Consider the following 21,637-nt stretch of genomic DNA (forward strand, 5'->3'; position numbering starts at 1 on the left):
GGGATCGAACTCGTGACCCCTCGGTTGTTATTTTGAATTGAATTGAATATGAATTGATTTATTTTCTGTCTGACAGCTCTTTTTGTCATTTTTTTTTTATTTATCTATTCATCAAAACGGCAACTGACCACTATGTTAGTTTTTGCACTGCAATGAACGCCAAAAATTGTTATCGCTGTGAAAATCAACCTTAGTTTTGACAAATGACTTAATTTAATTGATTTTTTCGAAGCGAGTATCCCCCAAATTTGCGTATTGTCACTTTACTAAAACTGTTTGAGACACCTATAGGCCATTCATTTAACTGCCTTGCATTTGTTTGTGTTAGTGTAAGTTTGTATATTTGATACTCTATTGTGCCTTAATAACTAATAAGTACCCTTATTACAACCATGTATTTAAGAGAATAACTCGAATAATGTTCATAAACATCTAAACATTAAAATGGAATGAAATAAAAACAAAAGTATTCAGTTGTTGAGAATTTTTAATGTAAAATATCAGAAATAATACATATGTATAATCTAGGAATAACTTATTTTAGTAAATCGCTTATTGAAGGTATGCTGGTGGAATTGATAATCCATTCGTCATCTGAATCTTTTGATTGTATGTTATGAATCTTATTTTCCTGAAAACAACATACATATATATATAGTGTTAAATTGATTGAAAGTATTGACGAATAAGAAATGCATAATTGATTATATATTTGTTGTCCAAAAATATATGATTTTTAAACAATAACTAATAGGAAATCTTACGCTTAATTGATCTTGTATGTATTTCACAGTAATGTTTAATTCTCTGATCTGCATTTTTATAGCTTTGAATTTTTCCGCCTTTTCTTTAAGTTCAATGTTATATTTGTCGTTTAAATTGAACGATTGTATGATTTTCACATACTGATTGAGTATGATGTTGTAAGCTTTGAATAAATTTGGTAAATTCAATACACCGTTGTCGATGATATTATTAAATACGGGTCCCATAAACTCGTTCAATTCTTTGGTGTTCTCGGTGAATGTTTTATCACGAATTGGATCGTATTCCAGGGTATTATTTTTCTTAGACTTCTGTGTGTACAATTGTATTGCCTCTTCACTGGTTGATTTTGTGCATTGAATTGTTTTAACGGCGTTTTCAGATATTCTGTTCCAAGTCGTTTCAACATTTTCAATTTTTTGTTTTATATAATTCTCCCAATCTGACAACAGCGAATGGGGAGACATTACAACGGATAATTCTTCCAAATATGAATGATCTGCTTTGTCAGCTTTCTGTAATAATTTTTTAACAAATTCCTGTAAGGTGTTCGTTTTAACATCTATATCTATTTTTATTTTGCGTATTTCCTCATTGTAAATATTTGCCATTTTTTCCATGTTTTGTGAACGAATGTAACCTTTGCATATTGTATTTTGTAATTCTTTTTGTAAAATTGGAAGAGATTCATTTATCATAGTTAAGTTTGTACTTTTCATATCTGGAATTTTTCCTCTTAATGACTTTGATTTGATAATGTGCGCGTATAGCGCTACTTGTGACAGTTGAAAAAACAATTTTATAATTTTGTAACCGCCCGCAGTGACGAGCCAGCTGGACATAATAGGAGATATGTATCCCTCATATTTTTTTTCAATATCATTCACGAAGCTTAAGAATTGCTTTCGGAACTGAGTCGACATTTTAGGATCGTGGAAAACGTAGATGAGATCTGCAGTGATGTATTTCTTATCGATGACGGACATTAAATAGTATGCGACTTGAAAGAATGCTGCCGAGTTTGGTACTTTTAACATATCCTCTTTCATGTGTCGCTTCAAATCTTCGCTCATTGGGAACTTCAATCCTAATAGATATAAGTTTTGGTAAAGGGCTGCATTTATTTGTTCGGCCTGTAAATAAGAATATGCATTATAATCACGTTTAAAAAAAAATCAACGTGAAATTCTAATGAGCTTTCTAAAGATATATGTGTATATATATGATAAGTATAAGGTTACTAAAATTAAAAAAGTTTACAATAATATAATTCAAAAATTAAAAATGATGTTAACATAAGAAAAAAATGTGGATGTTATTCGTATTATAAATAGAGATTTTACAATTACCATTTTTAAATTCTCATTCATTGTGGAAGTTTGACGTGAAGCGGACATTTCGAACGAATGACAGATGAATCGTCGTTATTGCTTTCAACGATGTCAATTAACGACCATAGCAGTTTTAGTTTAAGCCGCTTTAAATTTTTGTTTATATCTTTTTTTCATGATGAAATTGTAAATTGAATTCAATTAAAGATTGATACTTATTACATTTTTGATTTCGTTATCAAATAAAAAAAATCAGTTTCGAAAATGCTACTCTCTGAAATTTATCATACCTACATATGACAAAGATTCAGCTCAACTTGCGATTCAACCAGTCACCACTTTTAGTTAACTTACAAAATGCAACAAAACGAATTGATAATCGTTACTAACGATTATCATTTCATAAAATTAACGGGGTTAAAATTGATTCGATGATTATTCCGTACAAAGGGATCTCGCACACGGCACTAAAATCTCGACCACAACATATGGCAATCGAATCTCCCACGTGAACTATCATACTAACGAAAACTCGGATGCCAGATATTCCGATTCGCGATTTTCATGGCGATGATTGTCTTATGTGCAATTGCAATGTGCGAAAAAATCCGTCTACCGTCTAAACCAGTGGTTCTTAGCCTTGTTGGAGGTACTGAACCCCATCAGTTTCATATGCGCATATACCGAACCCTTCTTAATTGGAAAAATAAAATTTGATTTTTTTCAAATTCAAAACATAGGTATATATTTTACTGGTGCACAAAATGAACCGTGCATTAACATTACTGTGTTCAAAGAACAAAACCATTAAAATATGATTTTCACACAAAAACAAAAACATAATGAATATTTACTGCAAATCAGTGTGACTTCTGCTGTTGCCTTTCAGAGATCAGTTCAAAAATGCGCGGCTTTACCTTGGCAAGTGCCACTCTCATGTTATTTTCGCAACAAAGTCTGTTCCTTTTTTTTGTTTTTTTGGTCCAGCATCATCGAAAAGGATTGCTCGCAAAGATATGTTGTAACAAACGGTATGACAATCTCCAAAGTTTTCTTAGCAATAACAGGGTACGTTACAATTTGCTGACACCAAAACGTTGAGAGCGTTGTTGTTCCGAAGAGGTTGACTCACCGAACCTCTGGGGTCCGATCGAACCCAGGTTAAGAACCACTGGTCTAAACTATTTCGAGATACACAAATATACAGATGTATTTTTTAAATCCATAGAAACGTTAGCGATGATCGATTCTGATTAAAAACAAGTCAAAACCACAGATTTTTTCACGATCGCAATACTATAATACTTCGCATATAGATATGCAAGTTTGGCAACACTACGATGTTTGGTAATGGTGGCAACACACAAAGCCGGGCTGTCAGATAGGCGGTAACGCGATGTTGGCGTTGCGAGGTTATGGTTCGGGCTCCGACGCTGGCTCGGGCTCGGGCTCGGGCTCCGAATCAGATGGCGAGAAAGAAAGCGGTGGTTCTTCCGAAGTTGCGGTGGCGGTGCCACTGCATCTTTTGCCGCGCCCCTCCTCCACATCCAGTGTCGCTGCAGCTCTCGCTGTGGCCGTGTGCGCGGCGCCCCCGGTTCTGCCCCAGGTACACTTCACTTCACTTCACTTCACCTCACCTCACCTCACCTCACCTCACCTTCTAACGAACATGACACTACTCACAAAACGTTCCAAATGTCTTAGACATGTTTAGGTGCTTTTAGGTTTTAAATATTTAAGAGTTTGTACGAGCGTCTCGCACTGTTTTATGATGTGTATTTTGAGTTTCTTGTGTTTTGTGGAAAGTCACTTGAAGAAATTTAGATTGGACTAGAGAAAGAAAAAAATTATTTGTATTGAATATTTTTTTTACCGATAAGCTATTAAATATCTACAACGTGTCTTTACACAGCTTGAAGTAGACCTAAACATTTTAGATATTGTTTATTATTCATTGAGCTGAAAGTATTATAACAGTTTTCAATATATTTTATAACACAATCCACAAAAGTCTTCTTAAAAGGAAAGTATTCTATAGAAAATCACCATTTTATTTTAAAATATTACTTCCAGCTATAACTTACATACCTTATTAGCCTAAAATCAACATTATATATTTATAACATTTTCCTCAATATGAGAAAATGACAGTTAGGTTTAATTCCTATTCTCTATCTAATACTTCGTGAATATTCTAACACTAATTTAGAAAAATATTTGTAAATGACCATACTGCAAACAAAATCTATTAGCAAAAGTCAAGTATTATAACTATATAATATGATATTGAATATCCTGTGGTCTAAATTCTTTACTATATAATCAAATTTAGCTACTTGAATGTGTCATCTCTAATCATAATACAACATATTTATATGAATGATCTGCTATGATAATTACACATTTCTATCGAACATTAAATTGTATTATTATTATACGTTTGTAATTATTATTATATTCGATTTTTTTTTTAGGATAATCGCAGCGAACCACGTGTTGTAAATCCTGCGCTCAAAGAATTGCAACACAATCCAACGTACGATGAACTGTATGCTCCAATAGTAGGGCCTGAGAATCCATTCCAGTCGCAACATTCTAAAGCGAGTAAAAACATGTTGTCAGGATTTGTTGAAAAGGCTCATATAAGCGAGTTTCAATTTGAAAATCAACGAAGAACTTTCACAAGCTACGGTCACGCACTTGACCCTACTGCAGACGATGACGCAGACCCTAGCAGCATAGTTGGTAGTTATAGATTACTTTGACTAGAATCAATCAGTCAGTATTTGGTGTATTGAAATAATTACTATTAAATATTTCATTTTAGTTTCATCTACGATTGCGCCACCCGAAGAAAAGAAAACTGTTTTCGAGTCATCCAAACAAAGACCCCTCGACAAAAGAAAGCGAAAGAAGAACAATAATCCAGAAGATATTGAAGGATTCTTAGGTCCGTGGGGAGGATATGTTGATGAAAAACGGTTAGTTTAGAAAAACGGTATTAAACTTGTACATATGTACAAGTTTCATACCATAATGATAAATTTATAGATTATAAATTTAAAATCATATTCAAATAGTGGTGACATATTGGGTAGGATGGTTTTTCCCAATTTGATGAGGAACCATTTCAACAATGAAATCATATGAATTGGCAAACTTCAATAGGAAACGATCGACTTGGAGTCACAAATATTCAAGTCTGACTGGCGGCACTGTAGAAATACTTTCGATTAAACCATAGATGTAGAATAACCTAGATAAGCCATTACAGACACTTTTGGTCGGAGATGTTGGCGCCACCAACTGAGGGGTGCGGGGGGTTTAACTAGCGGGGAAGTGGTGAAAAAAAAGGAAGGAACGCAGCGGTCAGCAACCAGTTTATGTACATATGTACATGCACTGAAGTTTTATTTTATTTATAACTTTATTTTACTTTATTTTATTGGACACTCAATTTTAAAGCTGACACTTTAATATTTGTAGTTTTAAACTTAATGTCGATTTCTGAATTTCCTTCAGTGCCAACAAGATATACGTGTGCATTTAGAGACATCTATGGCAGAGGTTGTTCAATCACTGCATACAACACTACATACATCGCGCCGATATTTCATTATATGTTAAAATACTACTATAATTGAAGACATTATATATTAATTCTTAGTTATGATATGTGATGCCATCCGCCTTTTTATGTTTTCTTCAGTAATTGTAACAAAATTTCACTGAACACGTTGGCATTTTCGATAAATGTCAATCGACCTTCCTACTTAAAAGCTAACTAGCTACTGAGAGAGAGTGTGCATGATCTGTACTTTTTTTTTTGTGTACATGGTCTAAACAGGGTGATTGGCTTAGAGCGTCAGGGCGTATCCATGGTATTCTATATCTATGGAATAAACTCTTTTCAATCGAGGTCAGCCCAGGGCTTGTACCCGGGAACCTCTCGGTGGCTAGCATTAACGCAACCTCTGATCTATGCTGCTGGCTAATTATTACAATGTATGAAATAATCTTTTTTTAATAGAATTATTTAATGACAGTTTTTTTATATAATTTTAGAATCATGAAACCGAGCGGTGAAGAAGCAGAAGCACTTGAGGAAATTGTTGCCAAACGTCAGAAAAGAGGGAAAATTCAAGATGAAAAACCACTCGAAGAAAAATCCATTCTACATAGTGATTATAAAACAAAAAGCTTTTTGAATAATTTTTCTGTATTTGGTTTTGCTCAATTTGTTTTATTTTTATTTTTAGTATCGGATAGTGTTGATTATCAAGGACGAACATTTCTATGTCCACCACAAGATGTTGGTGTTAATCTTAAAAGCGATACGCCTCCTGATAGATGCTTCCTACCAAAATCTCACATCCACACTTGGAAAGGCCATACTAAAGGCATTTCAACTGTAAAATGGTTCCCCAGGTCGGCGCATCTTCTCATATCGGGCAGTATGGATTGTAGAGTCAAAGTAAATCTGCTAACATTGTTATCGAATTCGTATTATTGCGTTAACCTGAGTTTTTGAAAACTAATATAAAATTTTAATTTTAGATTTGGGAAGTATATAAAGAGAGGAGATGCATTAGAACGTATTATGGACACAGACAAGCAGTTCGAGATGTCAATTTCAATAACGCAGGAAAGCTTTTCATATCTGCTGGTATTAAATCATTTTTTTTATGTGCTTGGTAATAATAACAATATGTTTATAGTATTTCAATATATTTTTTAAATTTTAGGATATGATCGATATATAAAATTATGGGATACTGAAACTGGAGATTGTATATCGCATTTCACAAGCCGAAAGATTCCGTATTGTGCTAAATTCCATCCTGATGACGACAAACAGCATTTGATTGTAGCTGGAACATCAGATAAAAAAATCATTTGTGTACGTCTCACTGTGAAAATACAGCTGTGTAAATAAAATGCGAAAATTTCGCTTTTGTTTCTAACTGAATTTGAATGTATCTTTTTTCTAGTGGGATACTCGTAATGGAGAAATCGTCCAAGAGTATGATCGGCATCTCGGAGCCGTAAATTCCATCACATTTGTAGATGAAAACAGACGATTCGTCACCACTTCTGACGATAAGAGTTTACGAGTATGGGAATGGTACGCGGATTATCCACGCATATTTATAAACTAATGATTGATATTTACACGTGCGAATGTGAATTCACTGAAAGTACTTTCGTTTCAGGGACACTCCGGTCGATATGAAATATATAGCGGATCCGACTATGCATTCTATGCCGTTTGTCACGTCATCTCCGAACGGCAAATGGCTGGCTTGTCAATCGATGGACAACAAAGTGGTTGTGTTTAGTGCTCTAAACCGCTTTAAAATGAATCGGAAGAAAACTTTTACAGGACACATGGTTGCAGGCTATGCTTGCGGCTTAGACTACTCGCCGGATATGAGGTGCGTGTGATTTTAATCAATTTAAAAATATATAAAAACTATATAAAATTGGGGTACAATATGAATTCTTTATAGAAATTACTATAAATATGGGTTGCAATTTAATATATATATCTCAGCTGACTTTCGAATGATTTTGTCGGCGACTTGGTCGCTCAAGCATAGTTGCTCGTAGTTCCTCAATTCAGACAACCAAAAGCGATCAAGAATCCGCTCACTAATGTATTAAAATAGTTTTCAATATGTGACGATGCAGACACACATGTTCATAGTTTAATCGCCGGTGATCAATCACCTAGTGTGGCACCCCTCAATACATTTTGAAGGATCGTGCCGGGCACTTGAGCGATAAAGTCACTGTTCGGCGAACTTTATTACTTGGGCAACCAGTAAGTTGCCCAGTGTGGCATGCTCCATACAACTGCATACATTTGATCTGGTCGTGCAACAAAGTCGCCGAACAATTTGCTTGCAAGTTGCTACATCGGAGTCTAAAGGTGTTTCGATATTGATTCAGGCCCAATTCTAAACGAAAACATCCGGTAAATAAGGCTCAAACCTCGTGATGTGATCGGCAATCGCCAGAGTTCGATTTACCATTGGTTTTTAAAGTGACTGTTGCTTGAATATGCTTGTTTTAGTTGTCATTATCGTTATTGTGATAGTTTCATTCAGGCATGCCGACGTAATGTGTTTTTACATTCAAAATCAAAACACTGAATGTTACATCATTTAGCAACAATATATATATATTTTTTTTTCTAGTCATTTATTAATTTGTTATAATAACAAAATTGAGGTGTTAGAATAGATATTTCAAATAATCATTCGGTTAGTGCGATAAAGCATCACATTCAATGAGGACAAACGCAATGAAAAATTTGCAATTCAAATTTGTTAACTCAGTTTAACTGGTGCAAACTGGATTTTATTGCGATGTCATTTAAAATGAATCGAATGGACTTTTATCATGAACAATATTCACATTAAAAATAAATAGGATGTATATTTTTTGATTTTCTTTGAACATTAATTTATTAATTAAATTTTTTTTGTGTATACAGCTGAATATTTATTATTATTTAAAAACTGTCTGTACTTAAATTACATTCATAAAATTATAATTGATAATTAGCACTGTTAATATATTTTAATTTATGTGTTTTTTAATTTCGTAAGCCATCGAGAAAATTACACGTACGCAAAATATTTAGGCAGTTGATGATTAAACTGAGTTTGAAAAAAAACATTTATTTTTTGATGAATATGAAAGTTTACGATAAATATTTGCTCTAGTGGTTGTATGTACATATTAATAGGAAAATTTCTATTAAGGAGTGGCAAAATTGAAGTGCCAATTTATTTACATTCCGCAAATTACCAGCCTTGACACCAATCCACGAATGGAATCAAGTACATGCTATAGTACCTCACAACATTAAAAATGTGGTTCTGTAGCGTTGCGCAATTTCGCAACTTACATTTTTGCAATGTTAAAATTCTTATTCAATTTTTATTGTTCGTCTTTTTCCAGTTATTTGATATCCGGCGATGCTGATGGAAAATGTTATGTCTGGGATTGGAAGACGACGAAACTCTACAAAAAGTGGAAAGCGCACGACGGTGTGTGCATTTCTGCACTGTGGCATCCTCACGAACCAAGTAAAGTAGTTACCGCCGGTTGGGATGGTTTAATCAAATATTGGGACTAAATAAAATAAAAGATTGTATTTTCATTACACATTTTATTTGACTAAATTTTGTCATGCCAAGTAACAGGTCAACAACTGTCAATTAGAATATAATAAGGTGCAAATAAAAAAATATATTTAAATAATTCCAACCGTTTATGCTTTTTTCCCTTAACCGTAAGCGTTATCATTTTAAATCAAACAAAAAATTTGATTTTGTTGCATAATTCTTATATGCACATTAAAGCAATATACTGAAAATACTTTTAAAGATTTCCAGCTTTTATATTCAATGACTCGTTCATACCGATGAAAATCGACATTTTATTATAGTAATCAAAATTTAACATACATTTTTAACATATTTAAATTTTGTATTGGACAATTTTTATACCAATTAACAATGAAACATTCTAACAACACTCGGTTCATTTAATAACATACGTATACGCATTTAACGCTTATAAATAAATCACTTGGAATAAAGTTTGCAAAAATAATATATTTATAACAGTGAACATATGATATGGAATGAAAACTTTAAAAGTACATCAGTAAAATAAATACAATAATAATAAAAATTTTAATTCGTCAAAGGAAGACATCAAGTTTAATTATTCTTTTATTGTGCTATAGAGTTGCACAATTTATGAATTGTATTTAATTTAAATATAACTGGTATGTATTATAAAGAATAAGTATCGACGGAACCGTTCAGTGGCAATTTAAGCTTACGCCAAATCGCCAAAGTGTCGTTGACGAATTGATCCATCATCTTTTCTGTATGATGAGGAGTTGGGGCGAGTCTTAACTTCTCCTGACCGCGCGGAACTGTTGGGTAGTTTATGGCTTGTATATAATGGCCGTAATCTTTCAGGAGGGCGTTCGATATTTTTGTAGATATTTCAGGATTGCCTATTTTTATAGGAATGATATGACTGGGAGTCATCTCGACAGGTATACCGACATCGGCCAAAGCGTGCTTCATGTAGCGAACGTTACTCTGGTGTTTTTCTCTCAAGAGTTGTCCTTCGGGTCCAGATAGAATCCGTACCGCAGCGAACGCTCCGGCTAAAACACTCGGCGGTAACGACGTCGTGAAAATGAACCCGGCAGCGTAAGATCGGATCATATCCACCAGCTGCTCCGAACCGGTGATATATCCACCCATATTACCGAAAGCTTTGCCCAAAGTGCCCGATAGGATGTCGATGTCGTTCATTTGCCCGTCTCTCTCTCCGACTCCGGCGCCATGCTCGCCGTACAATCCCACAGCGTGGACTTCGTCTACGAAGGTCAAAGCGCCGTGTTCGTGGGCTATGCGATTCAGTTCCTCCAACGGACAGACCGCACCGCTCATAGAGTGGACCGTTTCGAATGCTACGATCTTTGGCGTCTCGTAAGGCACTTGCTCCAATAGAGATGCCAAATGAATTGGGTCATTGTGTCTAAAAATATGTTTGGGCACGCGACTGTTGCGTATACCCTGTATCATCGAAGCGTGATTGCCTTCGTCGGAGAAGATATGGCAGCCGGGAAGAGCTTTGGCCAAGGTGAAGAGAGTGGAATCGTTGGCGACGTAGCAGGACGTGAACAGTAGGGCAGATTGCTTCTTGTGGAGCTCGGCCAGGGCGGCTTCCAGTTTCTCGTGGTAGAGGGAATTGCCCGAGATGTTGCGGGTGCCGCCGGCTCCCGTCCCGTGCAGCTGCAGAGCTTCTCGGGCGGCCCTCTTGACCTCGGGGTGGCACGACATGCCCAAGTAGTCGTTGGAGCACCACACGGTTATGGGCTTCTCGCCCCACGAGTACTCCAGCGCGCCCGGGAACTTGCCCTCCGCGGCCAGTCTATTCACCTTCTTGAAGATCCTGTACGAGTGGTCTTTTTTCTTGAGCAGGATTTGGTCGCGGAAGAAGTCCTCGTAGGGGAAAGTTCGCTCGGTCTTCGGAAGGTTCGCTCGGTCGGGCAGCGCCTGGTTGGTGGTGGAGGCGGCGCGGCGCGAGACGGGGCAGGCGGGGGCGGGGGCGGCCGCGGAGAGGGGGGCGGCCGCGGTGGAGAGTCCCGCTCGTCCCGCGACGGGGCATTGCTGGCTGAATTGCTTCACCAACGCGGAGCCGTAGTTCTTGACGTAGGAGACACTGAGCTGGTTGAGGAAAGGGCACGGCATGATGAGGCTTCGTGGCGCGATCTCACACTAGACGTGGACTAATCCGAGTGATGCGAAGAGATGCTCTCGACGTGGCCGCCAGCTGCCGAGTTACGCAAGCAACGGCCAGTGTGCGCTTAAATGTCACCTCTGACACAAGTTGTCAAAGTCGAATGGTGGGGGGAACCGTCATCGACATAGACGTTTGCCGTAACACCATTATTTACGTCCATTATACGATTCTAAAATCATTATTTCACTTTGATTCCACAATATATACACGCATCCGATAATATGATCAAATGAATATTATTATTTGCTTATGATCAGGCGCGGCTCGTGCATAGGAACTGCGACGCTGCAGAACCCCCAGAAAAAATACAAAAAAATCACATTTGTATACATTTACAACTTGTGAATATAATTTAAATAAGAATGGTTAGATATTTGACATAATCATTTGTAGGCATATAGTACAACTGAAATGATCTCATCAGGTCACTGCGACACATATCCAGGAAAGTCATTAACGCATGGCACACGCTCGCCTCGTCAAAAGGTCGACACGTGTTTCTATACACGTGTCTTGGAAACAAAGGAAAAACCACGAACTACGTCCAGGCGTATGAACCCATAAAACCACGCTCGCGAGTACCAAGAACAAAAGATGTGCACACGACACACTTCAACCCAAAACGTTTATAAAGCAACGCAGCAACCTCCACCGGCAGAGTGAGCCTCTGGAGTTCAAACAGATCACTTCTCCGAAGAAACCTCTTCGTACATACAATAACCATTGTACCAATTGAACGAAAATAAATGATCCTCTTTCAAACTACACAACACGTGTTTCGTTAGACCGGAATACGGTCAACATACCTTCCCTGTCTTACACATTATTAACGAGTATGTCAAATATATCTAAATACAAGTTGTAAATGCGATTTTTTTATAATTTTTTTGGGGGTGCTGCACAGTGGCGTAGCGAAGGGGGTGATCCGGGGGGTCTGGACCCCCCCCTTTGGCGGAGCGCAATCGGCGGCAAAATATCCCACTCCTGTCGCAATTGATCGGTCGTTTGCATCATACTCTTCAGTTAGCAGTTAGCTTTACTTTATTTTTATATGTTGTGATTTTATATTAATTATATATATTATCTTGCCTTTTTTCCTGTCAAAACCCACCCCCCCTTGACAAAATCCTGGCTACGCCACTGGTGCTGCAGCGCCGCAGTTCCTATGCACGAGCCGCGCCTGCTTATGATCATACATAAAATGGAAAATTATTTTTGTCAATAAATTGAAAACATAATTATCTGACCCACTGTCTTGTCACTATGTATGATACGGTAATTGGATTATTAGTCACATTGCGATGGCCACAAAGACAGTTTTTGCTATGAAAACCGCGAATGCGGAATATTTGACACGAGTTTTCATTAGTATGATAGACTTTTCGGCTGCCAGATGTTCCGTTATAGAGATTTTAGATCCATTTGCACCCAATCATAGATATAGAATAGACGAAGCATAACAAACAAATTTACCTAAAGAAATTTTGCCTAAAGAAGGCAAAAATGTCAATCGACTTAGAAGCCAGCTAGCTACTAAGAGAGCGCACTTTTTTTTGTGTGCACTCTTCTAAAGGGAGACAATTTTTCGAGCGTCAGACCCCATCTATGATATTTTTGCGTAGGGGTGAGTTCATGATCCAAATGAAAGGCCAAAGTCGCTTCACAGCATTTATTTAACGATTCAAAAGGTCCACACGGATCAACCGCTCACTCCAGATTCATCTGATCTACCGTATGTACCCCCTTAATAAAGGATAAGTTGCCCAATACAGCTTCCCCGATTCATTAATGTGTCTATTGTCTAGGCACGTAAAAGATCTACCCTGGCAAGTCTATTGTTTATGCACGCACTCGCCCAGGTCTGTGAGAACTATCCTATGTTCGGGCACTTACTGAATCCTGTTAGCCTAATCCAGGGTCTCTATTGTTCACCCACGAATGCACTTAAACAGCGGATATTCTCTTTCATGTTCCCACGTTACAGTATTCTATATCAATGACACCCAAGACTTTATTCTGTCTAAAGTTAAGGACCATGTTTTTTATGTATTGCCCAATGATGTATGTATGTACATATGTAGCTTAACTAATTAATTTAACGCTCTTCAAATCGAGTCAATGCTGACGCAATGACCTTTGTAAAACTCCATATCTGCATCGCACATATGTAGAGATAGAGTTACACTACAACGTGAAACATGCAACTCTGCAATATAATACCATTTGACGAAACGACTGGTTGATAACAATTGGAAGCGATATTATTTCAATTTTACTATTTCTCGGATTTTTTAATCAAATAAAATTAATTGGCTTATTTTCGCTCATTTGTTTTTATTTTATCTATCATGTAATATATGCGTGATTCGTACAAAATGCGCAAATATGTATATATATGTTGCGCGTAAAAAAATAATTAATGCATGTACTTTTGAGAATGTAGATAAATGAAATTTATTAATAAATTAGTTGCTTTATGAAGTTTCAAAATAATATAATAAATCATTATGCACAATATATAATGATTTCTGACTGATGTATGTATGTATATCTGTCGATATTTAAGAACGCAAATCTAATCAGATATTTAATTGTTGTTTAAAAAATAGCAATTGAGGAAAGGTCAACTAAAATTAATATGTCGGTTCATCAGTTCAAAAGTTTATCATTTGATAAAAAAATACGTTATTTATTTTACATGAGAGTAAAAATTGATTGAAAGAAAATGTTTTAGGATATCGTATCGCTTTAATTGAACGAGATTTTAATACAGGAGAAAGTGTGACCACGTTGCAAAATCCAGACTAACGTAAGGACAAATATGGTGAAACTGAAGTTTACTCGATCTCGGTCAATAAACTTGTTTATTTTCCTTATATTATTTTATATGCTTATCCTAGTTGCAATCGAATTTTTGGTTCTAAATTTTACATCAAAATTGAAAGGAAAATAGATTACTGCAATTTGTAATTAGATACGAGATTTCAGTGGCTTACCACAATTATGAGCTAATCACCCAATATCATTTTTTTCTGTCAGTTTAACACCACTTAGCCAATGGTTGTGTATTTGTGGTTTCCAAAGATTAGTTGATTTGATGATATGTGGGACAAACAGTAGACTAAAGACTACTACAGCGCGGGGATACTCTTTCAAATTTTTCAAAAAAGCAAACATTGAATAAAAAGCTGAAAAGCTGATAACTTGAATAAAAACGCAAAAATATTAGTATGTAGCAGCGATGTACCGTGGAAAGCTCCCTGTCTTCATCGCACCGTCTTACTCACGTGTGCGAGAGCAGGATACAAGGGGACTAGATGAGATCTTGCTCGCACACACGTGCTGTGCGATAGTAAATAAAAGCTTTTAAAAACGAAAATTTTCGCGGAACGCCACTGGAATGTTGTCATGCCTTTGAATCGTTTGTTATATTACATACTTATTTCAAATTTTGAAACGAAATGTTGTAGCCTGAATACTGTGTCATCGCACGCAGTCGTTTTTTTTTTGGTTTCTGTACTATAAATTCGTGTAATTTGTCGTTGTTTTTATATTTTTGAGGACAATATGTCATAGTATTAAAACGATATCATACATTTGCACACATCAAAATATAAATGGAAATTGAATGGATAAGCAGAACTTTTTCATTTCGTTTATGGGATTATGAACTTTCTATTTATCTTATTTATTTATATAATTTTAGCTATTTAGCTAATTTAATTTAATTTAAAGGGGACTCACCAATGCTTAATGTATGCAAATTTGAGACACACTGTTTATTTATTTGTCGTTTCTCATGCTCAAGTAAAATTTAAGAGAGGCCCGAGACAAACCCGTTTAGCCAAATGCATATATTTTATTAGTTTCCTGTATTTTAATAAAAAATAGTTTCACTAAAATCTAATAATTCATAAATAGCTTACTATATTTATTTATTACAGTTAAGCTACATATAGTGACATTACAGATATGCTCCAGGGCGCCACTAGTAGTTAGGCATATATGGTAAACGGATTATTCCGCAAAAAGCTATCTCGCGCACGGTTCGGTGATTACTAGTCAAATGTGACAGGACAACTGGTCGCTCTAGATCGGTCACACGTGATCACCCGTCATACTAAAACTGGTCACGAGAAAACTGGTCAAACAGTTTTCTCGTGACCAGTTTTAGGGTGTGACCAGTTTTCTCGTGACCAGTTTTAGTGTGACGGGTGATCACATGTGACCGATCTAGAGCGACAGGTTGTCCTGTGACTGGTTCACATATGACTAGTAGTCCGTTTACCCTCGCGTACGTCACTAAAACCTCGGTCACGGAATATTTGGCACTCGAGTTCTCGTTAGTGCAATATTTCACGATTGATGGTGTTTTTGGGTGCCAGATGTTCCATGATCGAGATTTTAGCCACGTGCGCGAGATCGCTTTTTGCAGAATAATCACGGAACCGCATACGTAAAAAAACAAAATGTGCAAAAATAAAAATTAAGTATCAAAATGTAATAAAATATAAATAAAAACAAAGCATGAAAATAATGTAGAGTAATAATAGATAAAATAAAATGAAATATGAACAATTAAATGTGAGAACACATTTGTATTTATGCATGCGCCAAGCCGTATTAATACTCTATCGGTATTCGGAAATAATCCAAGTGGGAAAAAATATAATTAATATTTTTGAAATCGGAATCCTAGTCATGTCGACAATATTATATTGCCTTGGTATATACCATGTATATAGTTACTCAATTAAAACGAATTATATTTTCTGACTTATATTAGAGTTGTGCATTTGAATTTGATTCAATATTAGATGCTCGGTGATAAGCGGCGGAGAAAGCTAAAGTGGCGATTGGCAGAGGTTGCTGGAGACGCCGCTAGGTGGCAGTGCGGAAGCGAATGTCGGTCGGTGGGTTATGGTCGGAGTGTGTGGCGCGCGGGTCGGTGGAGGCGGTGGCGGTGGCGGTGGTTGTGGCTGCGAATCGGGGGCGCGGCAAAAGCGCAGGCGGGGGCGGAGGCCCGGGGGGCGCACCAGGAGCTCCGCACACCGACACGCGCTCGCTGCCAGGTCATTCATCTCATCTACACGCCCACTCTCCTCTCTCCTTTCCTCTCCCCGCTTCCCACCCGCCACTCGCTACTCGCCACTTCCTACAATCTCCCCTCTTCTGTCAGCACGGGCTGTGCTCGTCTAAATAGCCCACTCCACGACCATACATATTTTACAAATTTTTTCCCCTTTTAAATCCCCGCTCTTTAAATACTATTTTTATAATGTTTACATTTGACGCGATTTGATTTGATAAAATTTTTTATTGTGCTTTCCTATTATTATATTATGCACCCTCTTCACGTGGCTTAGTCACGACAAATGAGATCGAACAAATTAATTACTCACAGTCGCGTTGAAAAGTGATTTATAATAATTAAAATAGTACTTGTTGGTTATGTGGGCTCAATCGAGCATCAAGCAATTACACTGACACAAACAAATACACTCAGTTAAAAGAATGGTTCTAGGTGTCGCAAACAGTTTTAGTAAAGTGATAGACGTTACATCGTATAATATACTGAATTGGTTTTGATTGAAAAATCAGGATTGGTTTTCACAGCGATTGCAATTTTTAGCGTATATTTTTTAATTATTTATAGTTTTTTTGATTATTGAAAATGTGGATCTGTAGGACGAAAATTTTATTTTTATTTATTTTTAATCTTTAATTCAACCAGGAAGGCCTAACAGGTAACCCCAATGCGCTTTTCTAGTCAGAAACATTGTACATTTGATACAAATATTATTATTATTATACAAAGTACATAAATACATATCGATTAATATTCACAGAGTCATCTATAGTCAAATTTATAAATTTGCAGCATTTTGAACAATTCAGTAAATACAAATCAATTAACATTTAAACACACATTTACGGTCGAATTTGTAAATTTGCAGCATTTTATACAATTCAGTGAAATTCGAGATTGCTGAAAACGAGATTTTGCGAGAAAATTGGTAAGATTGCTAATTTTTGGAACCGTTTCAATGAAAATCAGATAAATTGGCAAACTCTGATAGGAAACGATCGACCTAGAGTCACAAATCCGAGGTCCGGCCAGCAGAAACCAGTGAGATTTAAACCAGAGACTATTCTAGTCTATTCTGCTGGTTAAATTAAAGTAATTTCACTTATTACAGAAAATTATTTACTTGTTTTTGGCGAGCTTACTGAATCCACGTACATTTGTTTGTGTTAGTGTAACCATGTATATTGAATGCTCGGTTGCGCCCATATAACCAACAAGTACCATAAAAATTTTGGCTATTGCGCATTTATGTTCCTGCCTCATCTATTATTTTTGTTACTTGTTTAGTAGGTAGGCTTGCGCTTCACACTAAAACTTAAACCAAAAAAAAAATAATTTAATAAAAAGTTGCGCGTTATTGCGTTATCATATCTTTATATTATGGCAGGATATGCACCGCCTATACGTATTGGGTGAGGATCTTTTCCTCGACTTGGCCAACAACTAAGTCAAAGTTGCTGCATAGTGTGATATTTTAAAATTACTCAGAAATTGAATACTTCTCTAGGAAATAGATTTTTTTACATTATTATTTTTTATTACTTGGGAACTAGTGAGCACTATCAAATTAATTTTTGTACTTATAAACATGTTTTGAATTGTGAAATTTTTTAATGTTACTATCAACAAAATAAGCATAATTGATGTTGTAATGTACTAATTTTTTGTTTTGTTTTTAGTGTCGGTACATATATGAAAATTATGATTGTACAGCAGCCAAGATGATAACAAATTTGCCGCTTTTGTTCGTCAAGGGCAAGCCCTCGTCGTTGAAGACGATGTCGATGCACGAACTGGAATGCTTCATAACATTCCTGGTGCACTGTTCTTTGGGACACGACACCGTCAAAAACATAGAGCAGCCTTTATGGTGGCCGTCAAACGTACCCTTTTCCGACCCCTTTGTCAGACCGTCGGTGATACCGAAAGATTGGCCGTCGAGATTGAGAGAATTGATTCAATCGTGCTACAAACACCACTGCAGCGAGTTCCTGCTGAAATTCTGCGAGGAACTTTCTAAAAATCCACTGTCAACATTGCATTATGTCAAACACTGCGACAGTACGACATCGCTATATCTAAAATCTACACATCGCTTACTTGTCACATTTCGTAATGAGAACATGTTGTATGATGAACCGAACCGAACGCGGAGAAAATGCTTACTGCCTTACAGACAGGCCCCGACGGAGGCTGATGTCGAATCGGAAGGAGTCAACATTTACTTATGCGACACTTGCGACCAAGTCTTCGATAAGTTGGAAGATGTTCAAGAACATGAAAAGTCGTGTTCGCAGCAAGACTTGTTGATTTCGTCGCCTCCTTCTCCGGATAAAGCTCCGCTAGCACCTGAGCCGGAATTGATCGAAGAAGACGATCAAACGAGCTTCCTCAAAATATTCAGTCTACATACTAAGTCGTCGAAGCTTCGCAACACCTCTCCAATCAAACAAGAAGTTAAGTTAGACGTGCGTAGAAATGAGGCCAGGCAGAAGAGGACGCTCATGTTCAGCCTTACTCATTTCCCATTTTCATCACCGGCAGGTCGACGAATCAACAAAACCCAATTGCGGACGATCGACGCTTGCTTAAAACGCGAACACTTGGATCGGTACTGCTGCACGCCGACAAACTCCGATATTCCAAAGTGGCTTTCGAAACATTCCTCTAGACACTTTCCCGTAAAGTACAAGAGGCCCGAGGGTTATTGGACCCGCATCCACGCATTTCCCGACCAACGGAACAAGGTTGTGCTGAACCTAGAGAGCCAACTCTTGTTACTCAAGTGCAAGCCGATGAGTGTAGTTTTAAACCGTTTGACTTTGAATGAGATTACATCCCACACGAAAGACAATTCCAGTGGTGGTTGCGACGATAACGACGACATTGAATTCGTATCGCATATGGTACTCCCGGAAAATTTGAGAATCTCGTTCGTTAACAAACGCAAGGGGCGGAAAACTAGTAAAAGAAAACCCGAAGACAAACAGACTTCTTCGAATGGTGTCAACATATCTTCGGATATTATAGACCTGTGTTCAGACGACGAAGAGGAGTGTGACGTCGCTCATCCCTCGCCGGTTGTTTGTCACGCGGCTAGTGATGTCGCAACCAACGGCCTGGTCCCGGCTACGACTCCTGAATTCTTGCAGCCGTTGACCACGAATCCTAAATTAGAAGGTGCGCAGTATCGCATCAGCGTACAATCTACCATATCTCAATTAGTCGAAGACGGCGAGGGAAGCGATAGTTCTCCTATAAATAATGTGATATCATTAGACTAATTAACGTGTAAATTATTTTATTTTTCTAATTCTGCATTGTTTGAATGTATTGTGCATTTTTCATTTGTTTCGAAAATACGTATCGTGTATTTTCGAAACAAATGAACAACACACAATACAATAAAAAGAGCATTTAATGTTTTTTTGTTTTTTTTTTTTGTAATTTTGTTTTGAAGTATAGCACAATTTTTCGGAATAACTACATATGTGTGTAATAAAAATTTGAGGATTATATGTGGTAGTGAGCTTGCATTTCTCTTGAGTGATGAAGTAAAAAAAGTTGTTCACAACTCGGTCTTCATAGAAATTGTTGATACGCCTAAGTAGAGTTGATGTATGTTTTGATAGGCTTTGAAAATCTTGAATTTGTATGAATATTATTCTGGCGATTGGGTCCGGTGTCTCAATGATACAATCGACGATATGAACATTTTGTAAATAGACGTACATACCAGTGTTTTGTAAATTGTAAAATATTTTAAGCAAATTGTTTGAGATTTTCTATCGGCATTTTTGTGCAAAATTGGAACGAGTTCTGTACCTGTATTTTTTTTAATTCAATTGTAATATTTTCAGACTACTTATAAGTTTGATATTCATTCATTGTACACTGTGTTTGTCTCACGAACGCGTATTTTAATATAATGAATCGCATTAGCATCGGAAAATTTTCAATATGTATATATTGTTCACTAATAGAGTTTTTCCTGTACATTAAAAACCTGGCAAATAAAGTTTTTAATCAGTTAGCGCCAGTCATTTTTTAAAAAAATGATTTGACTCACATAATTTGAGGCTCGTAGAGGTTTGATGTGACCTTGATACGCATACGTTCCACTGGCTTGAAATTTCTCGACACGTTTTTCCGACTCATCTGCTTGAATAGGAGTTTGTAGTTATAATGTATACAAAAATGTTTTTTTTTTTTTGTATACAGGTAGTTAATATCTTTAATATACATATTATGATTATTCATAGATTTGTAAGCTATTAACACACCTTTAAAATATTTATATTATTTAACAGTTAATGTTTACATCATAAAATAAGTATTTCACTATATAAAACATTTTTTTGTGTATGTGTTTTGTATATGAACAAACTTGACGTCGATATACACCAAAAAAGTGGAGAAAACGAGGGTCGAGAAATTTAAAATCGAGTTTTTTTGAGAGTTTTTGAGCGTTTCAGATATAATTGATTATTTATAATTATATAATTGATTTTTGTTAAAAGAATCTCGAAATACAAATCATCAAAAGTTCGTACATGTGTACATGGTGCTTGTAAAATCATTTTAAAGTCAAATATTGTACGTATCGAAAAATAAATCAACGTGACTCGCCTGTGAGACGCTGACGTATAAGTTGAGTCAATGCGCGACTCACAGGTGAGTCGCCGGCGTATCAAAGGTTAACATACGCATTCGTGAGGTGAAACATTACACAATATTATACTTCAGTATTATAAAATTAACTATAAGTTAAAATTGTTCAATGATTTTTTATTTGTAATATGTATATTCGTGCGAATCATTGTGAAATACAATACACGAATGGGGCGGTAGTTGACATAATTTATAGTTTGAATCTCATTATGTTGCAATCATTTCACTGAAAACTGTATTGGAGTTCACATTTGGTATTCCTCTCGTCTTTATGTTAAAACTCGGTTCGTTTTTGCGCGAAATAACCCAAATGTTTATAAATGATTTTGTTTTTTACTGTTGTATGTTTTATGCGTGTATATTTGTAAAAATCGCTTATATTCATTGAGCAGTAAAATGACTAGAGACTGATGTAAATATGTATCCAAAAATGATTTAT

The 21,637-nt window shown here is 36.4% G+C and overlaps 4 protein-coding genes across 5 annotated transcripts; 2 read left to right on the forward strand and 2 right to left on the reverse strand.

The window, feature by feature from the left end:
• Window positions 1–471: 471 nt before the first annotated feature.
• Window positions 472–3,848, reverse strand: dgt6 (dim gamma-tubulin 6). The gene is made up of 3 exons (XM_077441549.1): window positions 2,115–3,848; window positions 765–1,898; window positions 472–631 (listed from the first exon to the last, which is right to left on the reverse strand). Exons 1-3 carry the CDS (start codon window positions 2,160–2,162, stop codon window positions 536–538), a joined length of 1,278 nt encoding a protein of 425 aa, XP_077297675.1. The 5' UTR covers window positions 2,163–3,848; the 3' UTR covers window positions 472–535.
• On the forward strand, window positions 3,300–9,380 carry LOC143919298 (pre-mRNA-processing factor 17). Of its 2 annotated transcripts, none has more exons than XM_077441547.1 (10): window positions 3,300–3,702; window positions 4,571–4,844; window positions 4,924–5,077; window positions 6,162–6,277; window positions 6,356–6,570; window positions 6,654–6,762; window positions 6,842–6,996; window positions 7,088–7,221; window positions 7,310–7,531; window positions 9,066–9,380. In XM_077441547.1, exons 1-10 carry the CDS (start codon window positions 3,493–3,495, stop codon window positions 9,241–9,243), a joined length of 1,767 nt encoding a protein of 588 aa, XP_077297673.1. In that variant the 5' UTR covers window positions 3,300–3,492; the 3' UTR covers window positions 9,244–9,380. The 2 variants fall into 2 exon arrangements, with proteins under 2 accessions (XP_077297673.1, XP_077297672.1); XM_077441546.1 differs by having other exon boundaries at window positions 4,571–4,841.
• Alas (5-aminolevulinate synthase) lies at window positions 9,248–11,537 on the reverse strand. The gene has a single exon (XM_077441548.1). The coding sequence runs from the start codon at window positions 11,384–11,386 to the stop codon at window positions 9,908–9,910; it is 1,479 nt and encodes a 492-aa protein (XP_077297674.1). The 5' UTR covers window positions 11,387–11,537; the 3' UTR covers window positions 9,248–9,907.
• Window positions 11,538–16,331: 4,794 nt separating this feature from the next.
• On the forward strand, window positions 16,332–20,644 carry ova (ovaries absent). The gene is made up of 2 exons (XM_077440473.1): window positions 16,332–16,510; window positions 18,207–20,644. Exon 2 carries the CDS (start codon window positions 18,249–18,251, stop codon window positions 19,809–19,811), a length of 1,563 nt encoding a protein of 520 aa, XP_077296599.1. The 5' UTR covers window positions 16,332–16,510; window positions 18,207–18,248; the 3' UTR covers window positions 19,812–20,644.
• Window positions 20,645–21,637: the final 993 nt, after the last annotated feature.

Source organism: Arctopsyche grandis, chromosome 11 (genome assembly GCF_051622035.1).
Source record: "Arctopsyche grandis isolate Sample6627 chromosome 11, ASM5162203v2, whole genome shotgun sequence".
NCBI lineage: Eukaryota > Metazoa > Arthropoda > Insecta > Trichoptera > Hydropsychidae > Arctopsyche > Arctopsyche grandis.

Bases quoted from the DNA above. Each gene is read 5' to 3' on its own strand.
- Alas (XM_077441548.1), bottom strand. From the start codon at position 11,386: ATGCCGTGCCCTTTCCTCAACCAGCTCAGTGTCTCCTACGTCAAGAAC.
- dgt6 (XM_077441549.1), bottom strand. From the start codon at position 2,162: ATGTCCGCTTCACGTCAAACTTCCACAATGAATGAGAATTTAAAAATG. The intron at 1,899-2,114 runs GTAATTGTAAAA...TCTTATTTACAG, and splicing joins TGAATGAGAATTTAAAAATG to GCCGAACAAATAAATGCAGC. The intron at 632-764 runs GTAAGATTTCCT...TGTTGTTTTCAG, and splicing joins ACATACAAGATCAATTAAGC to GAAAATAAGATTCATAACAT.
- LOC143919298 (XM_077441547.1), top strand. From the start codon at position 3,493: ATGTTGGCGTTGCGAGGTTATGGTTCGGGCTCCGACGCTGGCTCGGGC. The intron at 4,845-4,923 runs GTTATAGATTAC...ATTTCATTTTAG, and splicing joins CCCTAGCAGCATAGTTGGTA to TTTCATCTACGATTGCGCCA. The intron at 5,078-6,161 runs GTTAGTTTAGAA...ATATAATTTTAG, and splicing joins GGATATGTTGATGAAAAACG to AATCATGAAACCGAGCGGTG.
- ova (XM_077440473.1), top strand. From the start codon at position 18,249: ATGATAACAAATTTGCCGCTTTTGTTCGTCAAGGGCAAGCCCTCGTCG.